Source organism: Rutidosis leptorrhynchoides, chromosome 3, assembly GCF_046630445.1.
Source record: "Rutidosis leptorrhynchoides isolate AG116_Rl617_1_P2 chromosome 3, CSIRO_AGI_Rlap_v1, whole genome shotgun sequence".
Taxonomy (NCBI): Eukaryota; Viridiplantae; Streptophyta; class Magnoliopsida; order Asterales; family Asteraceae; genus Rutidosis; species Rutidosis leptorrhynchoides.
The window spans coordinates 95708862-95727893 of record NC_092335.1 but is presented as its reverse complement, the minus strand read 5'-3'; the positions used below and the strand labels follow the sequence as shown (position 1 = coordinate 95727893).

Here is a 19032-nt window from a genome sequence, read left to right as displayed (position 1 = left end):
TTTATGGAGTGATGTGAGAATGGAGGTATGAGTTAGCATAATATAACGACACTCGATCAACGTGGTTATATTATGGTAAGTCATACCAAAGTTCTAATGACACGTGATGGTGATTGGACTCGATCAAACTAATCACCACCATCTGCCATGTACATGACTTCATTTTTATTTTTCTTGTTTGGATATCCGAAAACTCCGAGAATACTGATAACAACCATACCCGGGACACATCGTCGATTATTGTCGAACCATATTTATGCTTCCGAATGAATGAAAAATTCTTCCGACTTCAAACATACGTTACACGTGTATACTATCTCGTCTTCGAGCAGTTTTATCGACGAACTACAAAATATTTGGTATGCTCATATCGAGGCGGAAACTTCTCTTGCCTTATACTCGTACTTCCGTTTAAGGAAATCTTTATTCTAAATTCTCAATGGAGAGAGAGACTCTTCACGTTATACTAGTATTCGCCACGAGGGTGAATAGTCCTAAGGAACGTTTTTCAGAACCCGATAAGAAACATGCTCTAACGAACATTTTCGAAAACCGATAAATCTTCCGCGGCGCGAAATTCTTGAGAAACAGAAACTTGTTCCAACAAACATTTTCAAGTCCTAACAAACTTTTTCAAACATACCTTAATGAAATGTACCTCGTTTCGGATCGAGATCCTCGTTTCACTTCTAAATTTCGGGGTGCCTTACAAAAAGTCTCGGGACCACATTTAGACATAAGTACCGCGTGTCATCCATGAACCGACGAACAACGCAAATGTACGATTCGAACCTCGGGAACCATAATACGAATTTGTGTTATCAACCTCAAATTTACTTTAGAAAAGTCTTTGCCCTTAACTAAATTCTCTTACGACGAGGGTTATCATTCAAGTCTTAACGTCACACCTTTTGAAATCTTATGTGACCGGAAACGTCATTCTCCTTTTGTAGAACCAAGTAAATGATAATCGAATCAGTGGACCCGCACTCATTCATGAAATAACCGTTAAAATCGTTTAAATCCAAGAAAGGCTCGAGACGGCTCGTAATCGCCACTATGCCGATGTTAGACGTAAACCTCCCAAATTCCATTTGGGTAACCGCGTAACGTTAAAAGTCGCACCTTGAAAAGGTGCAATCCATTTCGGAAAACGTAGAAAGCTAAATCCGCGATATTTTGATCCTTTAAAAATCTTGGGGCGTTTTGGACCCGTTGCTAGCCGTTTAGACTTTTCCGACTCATTTGAGCTCCGTTCATCCTACTTTCCATGTGTCGAACTTGAAAAAGTGTCTTACCAAACAATAACTTGTTATTCCTTTTGATGAGCTTACTATCGATGACAAACTCCACTTCATGAGAAAAACTGATTGAAATTTTGAATCGTCAAATCAAACTTTAAAACAACGTAAACTTCCGACCGTCAAAGTTCGTTGGAATGTCCAAGGAAGTACCTTCACTCATTCGTGGAATCAGAAATGCAAGGTTTCAGAGAAGAAACAACAACTACTACTTCCAACTAAATTTCGGGACGAAATTTCTTTTAAGGTGTAGGTAATGTAACATCCCGCGTTTTTCCGTTAAATTTATTTTAACACCGTCTATTTTTTTTTTTGATAATATCTTCCATTATCTAAATTAAAACTTTCGTTAACTAATGTTCTTAATATTTCCGTTATTGGATTATAACACATTCCGTTTACTCTCGCGTGTTTAAAATATCCGTTCGGTTAAATCCCGCACCCGCTTTTAAACTCGAGGGACTATTAGCGTCAAGTGGGCAAACTAGTTGACTAGGTCAACTAGTCAACCCACCACTACCACCACTCATTCACTTCCTCTTCCATTTCTCTCTTTTCTCTCTAGTTACCAAGAAACCATTTTAAACATCTTTAAAGATTCATCATCTAAATCAATTCAAGCAAGCAAACATCAAAACAAATTACATATTCGTGATCCTCTCTTCATCCTCTTCGAATTGGTACCAATTTCACTACTTGGGATAAGGTTTCTAAAAACTCTAGATTTCTCTAAATTCATTTTATATACTTGAAATGGTGTTAGTTAGTATCTATGGCTCAAGTCTAACATGAATATATGTTTGGTTTGCTCAATTTGTTGTTTTTGGAGTAACTAGCATGAACTTGAAATGGGTATGCTTAATCTTTGATTTTGGATGAGTTAATGTTATTTAAATGTTAAAGTTCATGTATTAAAAGTGTTACTAGCATCATTAGCTTCAAATTGATGTGTAGGTTGATTTAGAAAAGCTTCCTTTACAAAATTGTTGAATTCATGATTTTGGTTAGGGTTTGATGAACTTTAAAACGGGATTTTGATGCATTGAATGCTTGTTAATGTTGTTAGTAAGTATTTAATTGTATTGTATGTTTCATTACCTTCAAAACAATGTATCGTGTGTGTAAATTGGATTCCCGAGTTAAGAAATGCGTTTTATGAACTTGAAACTTCAATTTTGAACGTTTAATGATCATTTGATGATTTTTTCATTGTTGTTAATGATGAATTTGATTCATGAAATGTGTTTAGTTATGTTCCTCTTTAAATTACCTTTCCAACGATATAAGATACGTGTTTTGAATGTTAACGAGACAAAAGTTATGATCGTTTGAAGTTGAAATCGCCTAAGTGCTAAACTGCCCAGAAATGGCTGATACAGGTGCAACTGCCCATTTTCGTCAATTTTCGTTCAATTATAAGCATGCTACGCACCCCTGATCAACATGAAACTTGGACAACATGCTCATATATGATTTCTAAGCTTAGGAAAATAGTTTGGGACCCGACCCGACCCCGTTGACTTTTTCGTTGACTTTGACCAAGTTTGACTTTTAGTCAAACTTAACAAAACACTTATGCAATCGTTCTAACATGCTTTCATACTTGATTCTTGCATGAAACTTGATAACGTGACTCACATGCTACATATTCGAGTCGTAACGAGCCATAGGACTAATTGAACACATTTCGCCCGACCTTGTGTCGTAACCGGTTAATTTATACAACTTACTTGTTTAGGTCGAGGCTAAGCAACTATCATGCACACGTTTACTTTGTGAAGTACTTTTATACTCGTGCACTCGAGGTGAGATCATAGTCCCATCTTTCAACAACTTTAATACTTTTAAATTATGGGATGAGAAACATATATAGTTTTATACTACATGCTCTTATACTTTGAACACAAGTACAAGGAAACAAACATTCCACAGCGAGTTAGAACAAAAATCCTCAATTCGATTATCATTAGTTACACTTGCAGGGTGTAAGCGAGAACTTATATTGTGTGGCCATACGGGTTTGACAAACCCTCATTACGGACGGTTCGCTACCGTCTACGGATGAAATATATTTTCGAGAAATAGTGTACGTTCTAACACTATTGTGATGGAGTTCTATGGAAGGAAACGTTAAGTCTTGATAATTGGGTGTTCGCGAACAAACTTTTGGAATGCAAACGATTTAGATAATCAACGTTATGGAAATACAAAATCTTGTGGTTCAAAAACAACGTTTACAAACACCTATGATTTCACCAACGTTTTTCGTTGACAGTTTTCTATATGTTTCTCAGGTTCATACATGGCTATTTCATACATGCTTCCGCGTACACTCATACTTGCTTGGGGTCAAGCATACATGCATACACTTTGATTACTTGCTTGGAGTCAAGCATACTTACATACACTAGTGATAGCACCTTTGGATTCAAACATTTGTTTACATACTTACGCTATTTATAGCAACCGTGACTTTCAACTTATATTATGTCGCAAGTTTATTTCATTTATACATTATACTTTTGTAAACTTAAACTTTTTGTCGATCCGTTTGGTAAACTAAACTTTGTAAGTCTTGTACTTTTCAAATGAATGCGACATAATTTTGGTCAAACGAGTCTCATATAGGGACTACGACAACGTAACGGGACCTAAGTTAGCGGCGCCGTCAATGACGATTTTGTCGGGTCGCTACAGATGGTATCAGAGCGTTGGTTGTAGGGATCTAGGATGTGCATTAGTGTGTCTAACAGAGTCGTTAGGACGCATTAGTGAATCTAGACTACAATTAGATAGTTAGTCATTGCATTCTGACATACATTTACTATAGATAGCACTTATTTGACTACTTGTGCATTACACTTGAATCATTCTTAGGCAAACTTCTTAATGGTACCAAGCTTTCATCATACGAACTCGTATTCTGCAACTTTCTAGTAACACATGTAAATTCATGATTCACACGCGTAAGGATGACGACGACTTCATTAGTCACACTTGTTCGGGAAATCTGTCTCCCAGATTGTTATTCGCCACCGTTTCAACTTACTATCGGTGTCACACCGGTGTTCCTCACTATCTATCATTTCTTGTTACTACCACCACTACTCTAGGTGAGTATCGTCATCACTATTTATCACTACGGTTGCGTACTACTCGTTATCATGATTCGTTACTCTTTTCATACCTAAATACATTATTATTTGACTTGAACAGCATGGACGTGAACAATCATTTATACACTTCCCTCGGGGAACGCTTCTATTGAGTTGCACTAATTCTTACGATTAATACGAGTCACGTTTGAGACGTCGTTACACTTTGTTCATTTTAAATCTTCACGATTACAAGAACTTGATTTTATGGAGTGATGTGAGAATGGAGGTATGAGTTAGCATAATATAACGACACTCGATCAACGTGGTTATATTATGGTACGTCATACCAAAGTTCTAATGACATGTGATGGTGATTGGACTCGATCAACCTAATCACCACCATCTGCCATGTACATGACTTCATTTTTATTTTTCTTGTTTGGATATCCGAAAACTCCGAGAATACTGATAACAACCATACCCGGGACACATCGTCGATTATTGTCGAACCATATTTATGCTTCCGAATGAATGACAAATTCTTCCGACTTCAAACATACGTTACACATGTATACTATCTCGTCTTCGAGCAGTTTTATCGACGAACTACAAAATGTTTGGTATGCTCATATCGAGGCGGAAACTTCTCTCGCCTTATACTCGTACTTCCGTTTAAGGAAATCTTTATTCTAAATTCTCAATGGAGAGAGAGACTCTTCACGTTATAGTAGTATTCGCCACGAGGGTGAATAGTCCTAAGGAACGTTTTTCAGAACCCGATAAGAAACATGCTCTAACGAACATTTTCGAAAACTGATAAATCTTCCGCGGCGCGAAATTCTTGAGAAACAGAAACTTGTTCCAACAAACATTTTCAAGTCCTAACAAACTTTTTCAAACATACCTTAATGAAATGTACCTCGTTTCGGATCGAGATCCTCGTTTCACTTCTAAATTTCGGGGTGCCTTACAAAAAGTCTCGGGACCACATTTAGACATAAGTACCGCGTGTCATCCATGAACCGACGAACAACGCAAATGTACGATTCGAACCTCGGGAACCATAATACGAATTTGTGTTATCAACCTCAAATTTACTTTAGAAAAATCTTTGCCCTTAACTAAATTCTCTTACGACGAGGGTTATCATTCAAGTCTTAACGTCACACCTTTTGAAATCTTATGTGACCGAAAACGTCATTCTCCTTTTGTAGAACCAAGTAAATGATAATCGAATCACCGGACCTGCACTCATTCATGAAATAACCGTTAAAATCGTTCAAATCCAAGAAAGGCTCGAGACGGCTCGTAATCGCCACTATGCCGATGTTAGACGTAAACCTCCCAAATTCCATTTGGGTAACCGCGTAACGTTAAAAGTCGCACCTTGAAAAGGTGCAATCCGTTTCGGAAAACGTAGAAAGCTAAATCCGCGATATTTTGATCCTTTAAAAATCTTGGGGCGTTTTGGACCCGTTGCTAGCCGTTTAGACTTTTCCGACTCATTTGAGCTCCGTTCATCCTACTTTCCATGTGTCGAACTTGAAAAAGTGTCTTACCAAACAAGAACTTGTTATTCCTTTTGATGAGCTTACTATCGATGACAAACTCCACTTCATGAGAAAAACCGATTGAAATTTTGAATCGTGAAATCAAACTTTAAAACAACGTAAACTCCCGACCGTCAAAGTTCGTTGGAATGTCCAAGGAAGTACCTTCACTCATTCGTGGAATCGGAAATGCAAGGTTTCGGAGAAGAAACAACAACTTCTACTTCCAACTAAATTTCGGGACGAAATTTCTTTTAAGGTGTAGGTAATGTAACATCCCGCGTTTTTCCGTTAAATTGATTTTAACACCGTCTTTTTTTTTTGATAATATCTTCCATTATCTAAATTAAAACTTTCGTTAACTAATGTTCTTAATATTTCCGTTATTGGATTATAACACATTCCGTTTACTCTCGCGTGTTTAAAATATCCGTTCGGTTAAATCCCGCACCCGCTTTTAAACTCGAGGGACTATTGGCGTCAAGTGGGCAAACAAGTTGACTAGGTCAACTAGTCAACCCACCACTACCACCACTCATTCACTTCCTCTTCCATTTCTCTCTTTTCTCTCTAGTTACCAAGAAACCATTTTAAACATCTTCAAAGATTCATCATCTAAATCAATTCAAGCAAGCAAACATCAAAACAAATTACATATTCGTGATCCTCTCTTCATCCTCTTCGAATTGGTACCAATTTCACTACTTGGGGTAAGGTTTCTAAAAACTCTAGATTTATCTAAATTCGTTTTATATACTTGAAATGGTGTTAGTTAGTGTCTATGGCTCAAGTCTAACATGAATATATGTTTGGTTTGCTCGATTTGTTGTTTTTGGAGTAACTAGCATGAACTTGAAATGGGTGTGCTTAATCTTTGATTTTGGATGAGTTAATGTTGTTTAAATGTTAAAGTTCATGTATTAAAAGTGTTACTAGCATTATTAGCTTCAAATTGATGTGTAGGTTGATTTAGAAAAGCTTCCTTTACAAAATTGTTGAATTCATGATTTTGGTTAGGGTTTAAAGAACTTTAAAACGGGATTTTGATGCATTGAATGCTTGTTAATATTGTTAGTAAGTATTTAATTGTATTGTATGTTTCATTACCTTCAAAACAATGTATCGTATGTGTAAATTGGATTCCCGAGTTAAGAAATGCGTTTTATGAACTTGAAACTTCGATTTTGAACGTTTAATGATCATTTGATGAGGTTTTCATTGTTTTTAATGATGAATTTGATTCATGAAATGTGTTTAGTTGTGTTCCTCTTTAAATTACCTTTCCAACGATATAAGATACGTGTTTTGAATGTTAACGAGTCAAAAGTTATGATCGTTTGAAGTTGAAATCGCCTAAGTGCTAAACTGCCCAGAAATGGCTGATACAGGTGCAGATGCGGCACATCTGAGGCAGACTGCCCATTTTTGTCAATTTTCGTTCAATTCTAAGCATGCTACGCACCCTCAATCAACATGCTCATATATGATTTCTAAGCTTAGGAAAATATTTCGGGACCCGACCCGACCCCGTTAACTTTTTCGTTGACTTTGACCAAGTTTGACTTTTAGTCAAACTTAACAAAACACTTATGCAATCGTTCTAACATGCTTTCATACTTGATTCTTGCATGAAACTTGATAACGTGACTCACATGCTACATATTCGAGTCGTAACGAGCCATAGGACTAATTGAACACATTTCGCCCGACCTTGTGTCGTAACCGGTTAATTTATACAACTTACTTGTTTAGGTCGAGACTAAGCAACTATCATGCACACGTTTACTTTGTGAAGTACTTTTATACTCGTGCACTCGAGGTGAGATCATAGTCCCATCTTTCAACAACTTTTATACTTTTAAATTATGGGATGAGAAACATATACAGTTTTATACTACATACTTTATACTTTGAACACAAGTACAAGGAAACAAACATTCCACAGCGAGTTAGAACAAAAATCCTCAATTCGATTATCATTAGTTACACTTGCAGGGTGTAAGCGAGAACTTATATTGTGTGGCCATACGGGTTTGACAAACCCTCATTACGGACGGTTCGCTACCGTCTACGGATGAAATATATTTTCGAGAAACAGTGTATGTTCTAACACTATTGTGATGGGGTTCTATGTAAGGAAACGTTAAGTCTTGATAATTGGATGCTCGCGAACAAACTTTTGGAATGCAAACGATTTAGATAATCAACGTTATGGAAATACAAAATCTTGTGGTTCAAAAACAACGTTTACAAACACCTATGATTTCACCAACGTTTTTCGTTGACAGTGTTCTATATGTTTCTCAGGTTCATACATGGCTATTTGATACATGCTTCCGCGTACACTCATACTTGCTTGGGGTCAAGCATACATGCATACACTTTGATTACTTGCTTGGAGTCAAGCATACTTACATACGCTAGTGATAGCACCTTTGGATTCAAACATTTGTTTACATACTTACGCTATTTATAGCAACCGTGACTTTCAACTTATATTATGTCGCAAGTTTATTTCATTTATACATTATACTTTTGTAAACTTAAACTTGTTGTCGATCCGTTTGGTAAACTAAACTTTGTAAGTCTTGTACTTTTCAAATGAATGCGACATAATTTTGGTCAAACGAGTCTCATATAGGGACTACGACCACGTAACGGGACCTAAGTTAGCGGCGCCGTCAATGAAGATTTTGTCGGGTCGCTGCAGATGGTATCAGAGCGTTAGTTGTAGGGATCTAGGATGTGCATTAGTGTGTCTAACAGAGTCGTTAGGACGCATTAGTGAATCTAGACTACAATCAGATAGTTAGTCATTGCATTCTGACATACATTTGCTATAGATAGCACTTATTTGACTACTTGTGCATTATACTTGAATCATTCTTAGGCAAACTTCTTAATGGTACCAAGCTTTCATCATACGAACTCGTATTCTGCAACTTTCTAGTAACACACGTAAATTCATGATTCACACGCGTAAGGATGACGACGACTTCATTAGTCACACTTGTTCGGGAACTCTGTCTCCCATATTGTTATTCGCCACCGTTTCAACTTACTATCGGTGTCACACCGGTGTTCCTCACTATCTATCATTTCTTGTTACTACCACCACTACTCTAGGTGAGTATCGTCATCACTATTTATCACTACGGTTGCGTACTACTCGTTATCATGATTCGTTACTCTTTTCATACCTAAATACATTATTATTTGACTTGAACAGCATGGACGTGAACAATCATTTATACACTTCCCTCGGGGAACGCTTCTATAGAGTTGCACTAATTCTTACGATTAATACGAGTCACGTTTGAGACGTCGTTACACTTTGTTCATTTTAAATCTTCACGATTACAAGAACTTGATTTTATGGAGTGATGTGAGAATGGAGGTATGAGTTAGCATAATATAACGACACTCGATCAACGTGGTTATATTATGGTAAGTCATACCAAAGTTCTAATGACACGTGATGGTGATTGGACTCGATCAACCTAATCACCACCATCTGCCATGTACATGACTTCATTTTTATTTTTCTTGTTTGGATATCCGAAAACTCCGAGAATACTGATAACAACCATACCCGGGACACATCGTCGATTATTGTCGAACCATATTTATGCTTCCCAATGAATGAAAAATTCTTCCGACTTCAAACATACGTTACACTTGTATACTATCTCGTCTTCGAGCAGTTTTATCGACGAACTACAAAATGTTTGGTATGCTCATATTGAGGCGGAAACTTCTCTCGCCTTATACTCGTACTTCCGTTTAAGGAAATCTTTATTCTAAATTCTCAATGGAGAGAGAGACTCTTCACGTTATACTAGTATTCGCCACGAGGGTGAATAGTCCTAAGGAACGTTTTTCAGAACCCGATAAGAAACATGCTCTAACGAACATTTTCGAAAACCGATAAATCTTCTGCGGCGCGAAATTCTTGAGAAACAGAAACTTGTTCCAACAAACATTTTCAAGTCCTAACAAACTTTTTCAAACATACCTTAATGAAATGTACCTCGTTTCGGATCGAGATCCTCGTTTCACTTCTAAATTTCGGGGTGCCTTACAAAAAGTCTCGGGACCACATTTAGACATAAGTACCGTGTGTCATCCATGAACCGACGAACAACGCAAATGTACTATTCGAACCTGTAGAACCATAATACGAATTTGTGTTATCAACCTCAAATTTACTTTAGAAAAGTCTTTGCCCTTAACTAAATTCTCTTACGACGAGGGTTATCATTCAAGTCTTAACGTCACACCTTTTGAAATCTTATGTGACCGGAAACGTCATTCTCCTTTTGTAGAACCAAGTAAATGATAATCGAATCAGTAGACCCGCACTCATTCATGAAATAACCGTTAAAATCGTTCAAATCCAAGAAAGGCTCGAGACGGCTCGTAATCGCCACTATGCCGATGTTAGACGTAAACCTCCCAAATTCCATTTGGGTAACCGCGTAACGTTAAAAGTCGCACCTTGAAAAGGTGCAATCCGTTTCGGAAAACGTAGAAAGCTAAATCCGCGATATTTTGATCCTTTAAAAATCTTGGGGCGTTTTGGACCCGTTGCTAGCCGTTTAGACTTTTCCGACTCATTTGAGCTCCGTTCATCCTACTTTCCATGTGTCGAACTTGAAAAAGTGTCTTACCAAACAAGAACTTGTTATTCCTTTTGATGAGCTTACTATCGATGACAAACTCCACTTCATGAGAAAAACCGATTGAAATTTTGAATCGTGAAATCAAACTTTAAAACAACGTAAACTCCCGACCGTCAAAGTTCGTTGGAATGTCCAAGGAAGTACCTTCACTCATTCGTGGAATCGGAAACGCAAGGTTTCAGAGAAGAAACAACGACTACTACTTCCAACTAAATTTCGGGACGAAATTTCTTTTAAGGTGTAGGTAATGTAACATCCCGCATTTTTCCGTTAAATTTATTTTAACACCGTCTTTTTTTTTTTTTTTGATAATATCTTCCATTATCTAAATTAAAAGTTTCGTTAACTAATGTTCTTAATATTTCCGTTATTGGATTATAACACATTCCGTTTACTCTCGCGTGTTTAAAATATCCGTTCGGTTAAATCCCGCACCCGCTTTTAAACTCGAGGGACTATTGGCGTCAAGGGGGCAAACTAGTTGACTAGGTCAACTAGTCAACCCACCACTACCACCACTCATTCACTTCCTCTTCCATTTCTCTCTTTTCTCTCTAGTTACCAAGAAACTATTTTAAACATCTTCAAAGATTCATCATCTAAATCAATTCAAGCAAGCAAACATCAAAACAAATTACATATTCGTGATCCTCTCTTCATCCTCTTCGAATTGGTACTAATTTCACTACTTGGGGTAAGGTTTCTAAAAACTCTATATTTCTCTAAATTCGTTTTATATACTTGAAATGGTGTTAGTTAGTGTCTATGGCTCAAGTCTAACATGAATATATGTTTGGTTTGCTCGATTTGTTGTTTTTGGAGTAACTAGCATGAACTTGAAATGGGTGTGCTTAATCTTTGATTTTGGATGAGTTAATGTTGTTTAAATGTTAAAGTTCATGTATTAAAAGTGTTACTAGCATCATTAGCTTCAAATTGATGTGTAGGTTGATTTAGAAAAGCTTCCTTTACAAAATTGTTGAATTCATGATTTTGGTTAGGGTTTGATGAACTTTAAAATGGGATTTTGATGCATTGAATGCTTGTTAATGTTGTTAGTAAGTATTTAATTGTATTGTATGTTTCATTACCTTCAAAACAATTTATCGTATGTGTAAATTGGATTCCCGAGTTAAGAAATGCGTTTTATGAACTTGAAACTTCGATTTTGAACGTTTAATGATCATTTGATGAGGTTTTCATTGTTGTTAATGATGAATTTGATTCATGAAATGTGTTTAGTTGTGTTCCTCTTTAAATTACCTTTCCAACGATATAGGATACGTGTTTTGAATGTTAACGAGACAAAAGTTATGATCGTTTGAAGTTGAAATCGCCTAAGTGCTAAACTGCCCAGAAATGGCTGATACAGGTGCAGATGCGGCGTATCTGCCTCAGATGCGGCGCATCTGAGGCAGATTGCCCATTTTCGTCAATTTTCGTTCAATTCTAAGCATGCTACGCACCCCCGATCAACATGAAACTTGGACAACATGCTCATATATGATTTCTAAGCTTAGGAAAATAGTTCGGGACCCGACCCGACCCCGTTGACTTTTTCGTTGACTTTGACCAAGTTTGACTTTTAGTCAAACTTAACAAAACACTTATGCAATCGTTCTAACATGCTTTCATACTTGATTCTTGCATGAAACTTGATAACGTGACTCACATGCTACATATTCGAGTCGTAACGAGCCATAGGACTAATTGAACACATTTCGCCCGACCTTGTGTCGTAACCGGTTAATTTATACAACTTACTTGTTTAGGTCGAGGCTAAGCAACTATCATGCACACGTTTACTTTGTGAAGTACTTTTATACTCGTGCACTCGAGGTGAGATCATAGTCCCATCTTTCAACAACTTTTATACTTTTAAATTATGGGATGAGAAACATATACAGTTTTATACTACATACTTTTATACTTTGAACACAAGTACAAGGAAACAAACATTCCACGGCGAGTTAGAACAAAAATCCTCAATTCGATTATCATTAGTTACACTTGCAGGGTGTAAGCGAGAACTTATATTGTGTGGCCATACGGGTTTGACAAACCCTCATTACGGACGGTTCGCTACCGTCTACGGATGAAATATATTTTCGAGAAACAGTGTATGTTCTAACACTATTGTGATGGGGTTCTATGGAAGGAAACGTTAAGTCTTGATAATTGGGTGCTCGCGAACAAACTTTTGGAATGCAAACGATTTAGATAATCAACGTTATGGAAATACAAAATCTTGTGGTTCAAAAACAACGTTTACAAACACCTATGATTTCACCAACGTTTTTCGTTGACAGTTTTCTATATGTTTCTCAGGTTCATACATGGCTATTTGATACATGCTTCCGCGTACACTCATACTTGCTTGGGGTCAAGCATACATGCATACAATTTGATTACTTGCTTGGAGTCAAGCATACTTACATACGCTAGTGATAGCACCTTTGGATTCAAACATTTGTTTACATACTTACGCTATTTATAGCAACCGTGACTTTCAACTTATATTATGTCGCAAGTTTATTTCATTTATACATTATACTTTTGTAAACTTAAACTTGTTGTCGATGTTTGGTAAACTAAACTTTGTAAGTCTTGTACTTTTCAAATGAATGCGACATAATTTTGGTCAAACGAGTCTCATATAGGGACTACGACCACGTAACGGGACCTAAGTTAGCGGCGCCGTCAATGACGATTTTGTCGGGTCGCTACACACACCAGCTTATTGGAGCTTATGGGAGCTTATGAAAGCTTGAGCTTATGATTTTAATAAGTTCCAAGTCATAAGCTTTGTTTGTTAGACATAAAAAGTAGAGCTTATGAAAATCATAAGCTTTTAAAAAATAAGCTACTTTGAGTGTGTTTAGCTCACAAGCTTTTTAAAGCTTATGGGAGCTTGAGCTTATAATTTTAATAAGCTCCTAGTCATAAGCTTTGTTTGGTAAAAATAAAAAGTAGAGCTTATGAAAATCATAAGCTCTCAAAAAAGAAGCTACTTCTAGTAGCTTATGAAAAAAAAAATATAGCTTATGAACTGAAAAATAAGCTTCACTTAGTTTACCAAACACTTATAAAAAATAATAAGCTTCAGCTACCAGCTTTAAAAATAAGCTCCAGCTCCAGCTCCAGCTCCAGCTCCAGCTCCAGCTCTATCCCATAAGCTCCAGCTCCAGCTAGTTTTATCCAAACACACCATTTGTTTCTTAAAAAGTAGAGCTTATGAACTGAAAAATAAGCTGGAGCTAGTTTACCAAACACTTATAAAAAATAATAAGCTCCAGCTACCAGCTTTAAAAATAAGCTCCAGCTCCAGCTCTAGTCCATAAACTCCAGCTCCAGCTACAAGCTCCAGCTAGTTTCATCTAAACACACCCTTAATATAACTATATCCAATGGTGCAAGTTTTAAGCTCACATTCAACTTTACTTATTGTACAAAATTTCATTAGTTTAGGGTAAAAACATAGCAATAAGTGATGTGTAATGAATTAATCATCCATTTCTTTTCATTATTTTCATAACACCCCACTTGAATGTCAAGTTGTTTTATTAGAGACCAACTACATATAGTTGACTCCCTCTTAAAAGTTTGTCCGCTCCCCTGACGGATAACATCACTCAGCCAATCAATGCTTGCAATGTCAGCCAAAATAGACGTTGTTTGGACCCTTGTTATATGCCCAAAACCCCTCCACCACCATGCTCACCACGTTAGCCAATCAATGCATGTTACGTAACATGTCAGATCACACACTCCACATCCCTTTTTTTGTAACACATGGTCTTATAGGGAGGGGGGAATAGCAACCAACAAAGACTTTTAAGTGCGACCCTACATAGTTTCAACACATAAATAATACAGAGTAAGCGGGATAAAGAGATCATTACCTCACCAAGAACCTGTAACTTGCAAATATTGCTGGCTATACAGATGAGGTTATGCAGTCATCAAAAAGCATCTCCATGTTTTTTTGCTGGTTTATTTCTTATGAGAAATTTTTTAAAGAATTTAGTCCCAATAATTTCAACATTTATATAAGTTCCATATGCTATTCAAGTAGATGTTTGAGGGCTGACTTTTGACATGAACAAGGATAAATAAAACTTAACGGTGTGAATCCGATTGAACATTGCATCATTCGCCAGTCAATTATTGAAACATCATTTTTTTCTCCTAGTTTACCTGAACACAAAGTATATTATACTCAGTTCATTAGTTAAAGTAGAGTCATAATGGCTCACCCAATGACGTTGAGAACGTGTTACATCTGGCTTTTGACATTATTTAGATTCAACATTTGCTCAGAAAAAGAGCACAAACTGTAAAGTGCAGTCACTCAATAGGCTTAAAAAAAAAATCCAAGAATACCAAAATGACAATACATCATCAAAGAAAACCATCCAAGCAATAACTAACAACTAACCATGAAACAAAACCAAACGTCGAGTACTTAAACAAGCTTACAATCTATAAAATAATCCATTACGTTTCCAATATAATAAGCACCCTGAATAAAAATATAAAAAAAAAGGCACCACCAGGTAGTAGATATATAGATATCACTGCTTCTCCTCAGGTTTTGAAGCTTCTTTAATCTCATCCCCAGCATCATCCTGTACATCAAATATATAAAGAAATTAAGACTAACAAAAATGCATGCAAACTCATATAATACAATTAGCAGTGCAAAAACTTAGAGGTACCGCAACATCAGATGTCCACAAAGTCAGGTTGTCCCGCAGAAGTTGCATGATCAAAGTGCTGTCTTTGTATGAATCCTCACCGAGTGTATCTAACTCAGAGATAGCTTCATCGAATGCCTAAAATGGAACAGAATGAATAAGTACAAATCACAACAATAACATTCGAACTCGAGTTAAAATAGAATTACCTGCTTAGCAAGGTTACAAGCACGGTCTGGAGAATTGAGAATTTCATAATAGAACACCGAGAAGTTGAGTGCAAGTCCAAGCCTTATCGGATGAGTGGATGCTAAATCAGTTAAAGCAATATCCTACATGGAACCGATAAAAGATTGTCACAAATTACACGTACAAATATTACACAAACTTCATTATGATGGTACACCGTACACCAAATAACCCTATTGTTTACCTGAGCGGATTTGTAAGCCAACAAAGTGTTTTCAGCAGCCTCTTTCCTCTCAGCTCCAGTCTTAAACTCAGCAAGGTATCTAAAGTAATCACCTTTCATCTTCAAGTAAAACACCTTAGATTCAGCAGACGATGCAGAGGGAACAAGATGAGAATCGAGAAGGGCCAAAATGCCATCACAGATTTTGCTCAACTCCGTCTCAATCTTACCCCTATAATCCTTGATAAGGGTAACATGATCTTCATTACCACGACTTTCTTCTTTCTGTTCAATGGACGATATGATCCTCCATGAAGCTCTCCTAGCACCAATCACATTCTTGTAAGCAACAGAAAGAAGATTCCTTTCTTCCACTGTTAACTCTTCAGCATCAACAGCCTTCACAACCTTCTCCATAAACTCAACCATTTCTTCATATCGTTCAGCCTGCTCAGCTAACTTAGCCATGTAAACATTTTCTTCACGCGATGCATCAGTTTGGCCCATTTTTAATAGTCAATTAACACCTGAATATGCACAAAAAAGCTGCAAATGCTAAATGTGTATAATCAAACAATCGAATCAAATTGCTAAGGCAGATCGCCCAACTTTTTAAAGGTCAATTGATTCCCTAATAAGTTGATTTAATAAACACAATTGCTCATTGTATAAAACTATTCAATCAGATCATCAATCAACAGATCTAGATTTAAAAACTCAATATACAGTTACAGCAAATAGCAGACGGTCATAAACCAATCATTATGTACAAAAGAACAAATTTTTATGAATAATATGAATGAAACAATACAAACCCTAGAAACCCTAGCCAGTCTATACAATCAGGGTGGGAATAATATTCAATCTCTAATACGCAATGTTCGCAATTATAAAGTTTTCCGTAAATCCTAATTATAATCGCTAAACGTCAGATTGATAGATCTTAAATTACTTAATAGGTTTTATTCACTGTTTCAAAGCAGTTTAAAGCTGAATCAACAAAAAGTCAACAGATCTGAATAAAGACAGTTAAGAAACCATAAAATTAGTCACTTAATAAAAAAAGATGCACATACGCGCAAACACACAAAACCAATCTATATAAACTTGCGATAGTGACATAATTATTAGGTCATCATCGAAATCGATCTGAAGCGACTATCGAATACAAAAAAGGTAGAAAAAAGTAATCGGAAAATACCTTGATCGAAAGGGCGAAGAGTTGTAGGTGATTTTTAGGGTTTTACGGGGGCGATTTTATTCGCTAAATAAATGGGGAATGGGGAAGCGAAAAGAGGGAGGTTTATATAAGCGGCGTATATGTGAAGCCAGAGGAGGAGTTAGCCAATTCAAAACAGACACGTGGCGCGAAGGGCGGAAATTGCTAAGCTCACCAGCTACGGCTGCCGCTGACCGTCAAAGGAAAAATAAATTACTGTATTTTTGCTATTTTTATTACTCAATCCCCCATTCCGCTCGAAGGGATATTTGATCTTACTCGACGGGCTTGTGATTAGTTTAGGAGTTGTTACGTAATTTTTCGAGTATGAGAGGTTACTTTGATTTGCAAGCCTCGGATTAGGCGCTACTGAAATGCCGAGTGTTCATTGTAGTTGTGTGGTTTTTGAGTAGTGGTGATTGCAGCGTTTAATATGTGCCCGATTTTATGTATTTTTAGATTCCGGATCTTTACGATCTTTATATATTTATATATTAATATTTTTGCCAAAAAAAAAACAAAAAAAAAAAACTTTTTAAATCTAAATCGATATTCTATACCTATTTTGGTTTAAAAGCTAAGGAATTTGCTAATGACATTATTTAAACCTATCACTAACATGTATACTATTAATTTTATAGTGATAATTATTGAATTGTATAACTGTTTATGTATATTAAGAACAACCCTTATAGTTATTGTTAGCAAAATTTTATATCATTGTTTTTAAGTTCTTTAATATTAATATATATACCAAGATTTGAAATCTAAACTTCTCTTTTTAAACTTGTTTATCTCATTAAATTTTCTTTTAAAAATGGAAATAATAATAATAACAATAATTATAACTTATATATTTATATTTATATATTTATTATATCTTTATTTATATAAAATAAATAATACAGAGCAAGCATTTATATTTATATAGTCATATAAAGCTCTAAAATGATGATGTCATCATTAAGCTAATTACACTTTAATTTTCATAATGTTAATGTCATAATTATATATTAATTTAATTATAAAAATAATACAAAATCTTTTATAAAAGGAAATACTAATCTCTCCTAAATTGTAATTTTAATTTTCTAAAATTTTTTAAAAGACATTTATTATTACTAATTATTATTATTATTAAAAATATAAATACTCAACTTTAGAGTAATAAACAAAAAAAAGAAGCTAAAATGGGGGGGGAGAGAGAGGTGAGAGGAGAGAGAGAGAGAGAGAGAGAGAGAGAGAGCGAGTGAGGGCTGGCACGGTTAGAGGCAGGGAAGAATACAAGGGTGACTGCGAAATTCGATACAAGCGTTCTAGTGGCAATCATCTAACATCCTACATGTTCTACAATTTCCCGGAATCTTGGTTGGTGATTGATTTTTGGAGGCTGTTCAAACCCTTTGGCTCGGTTAGAGATGTGTTCATTGCTTCAAAAAGATTACGATTCTCTTTCGTTCGCTTTGGCGAAGTCAATGACGCTGATCGATTACATAAGAATCTTGAATCTATCAAGATTAAAGGTGAACCTATCAAAGTTTTTAAGGCGACAATTAGAGGTCCTAAACAACCTCAAGCTCCTACTGGCAATACAAATCGTCACCATAACGCTGCTCCTCAACAAAGGGCGGCTCCATGGGGGAATAGATTTAATAGTTTCAGCGACGGAAGGCGGTTTAGTGAAGTGGTAAACAATAATGAAGACCTGAGATCTAGATTGAATAATAATAGGAAGGTGAATGAAGGTTTCGATGTTCTGGAAGATTTGATGTGAAGACCCGTCCTAATCCATCCGGACGAAGTCATCAACCTTTGATTCCAGAGCGATGATCGACTCCAAGTATTGTCCTTAAAATGAGAAAAATGCACAGCGGAAGGTTTCTTTCACACCTGAGAATAAACATGCTTAAAAGTATCAACCAAAAGGTTGGTGAGTTCATTAGTTTATCATAAATAATCATTTCCAACATTTTAATAGACCACAAGATTTTCATTTCTCATAAACATACGTCCCATACATAGAGACAAAAATATCATTCCTATGGATTGAACACCTGGTAACCAACATTCACA

General features: G+C 36.2%; 1 protein-coding gene across 1 annotated transcript; it reads right to left on the bottom strand.

Moving 5' to 3' along the window:
• Positions 1-14956: 14956 nt before the first annotated feature.
• On the bottom strand, positions 14957-17052 carry LOC139896516 (14-3-3-like protein). The gene is made up of 5 exons (XM_071879156.1): positions 16942-17052; positions 15762-16267; positions 15538-15660; positions 15350-15466; positions 14957-15259 (listed from the first exon to the last, which is right to left on the bottom strand). Exons 2-5 carry the CDS (start codon positions 16245-16247, stop codon positions 15206-15208), a joined length of 780 nt encoding a protein of 259 aa, XP_071735257.1. The 5' UTR covers positions 16248-16267; positions 16942-17052; the 3' UTR covers positions 14957-15205.
• Positions 17053-19032: the final 1980 nt, after the last annotated feature.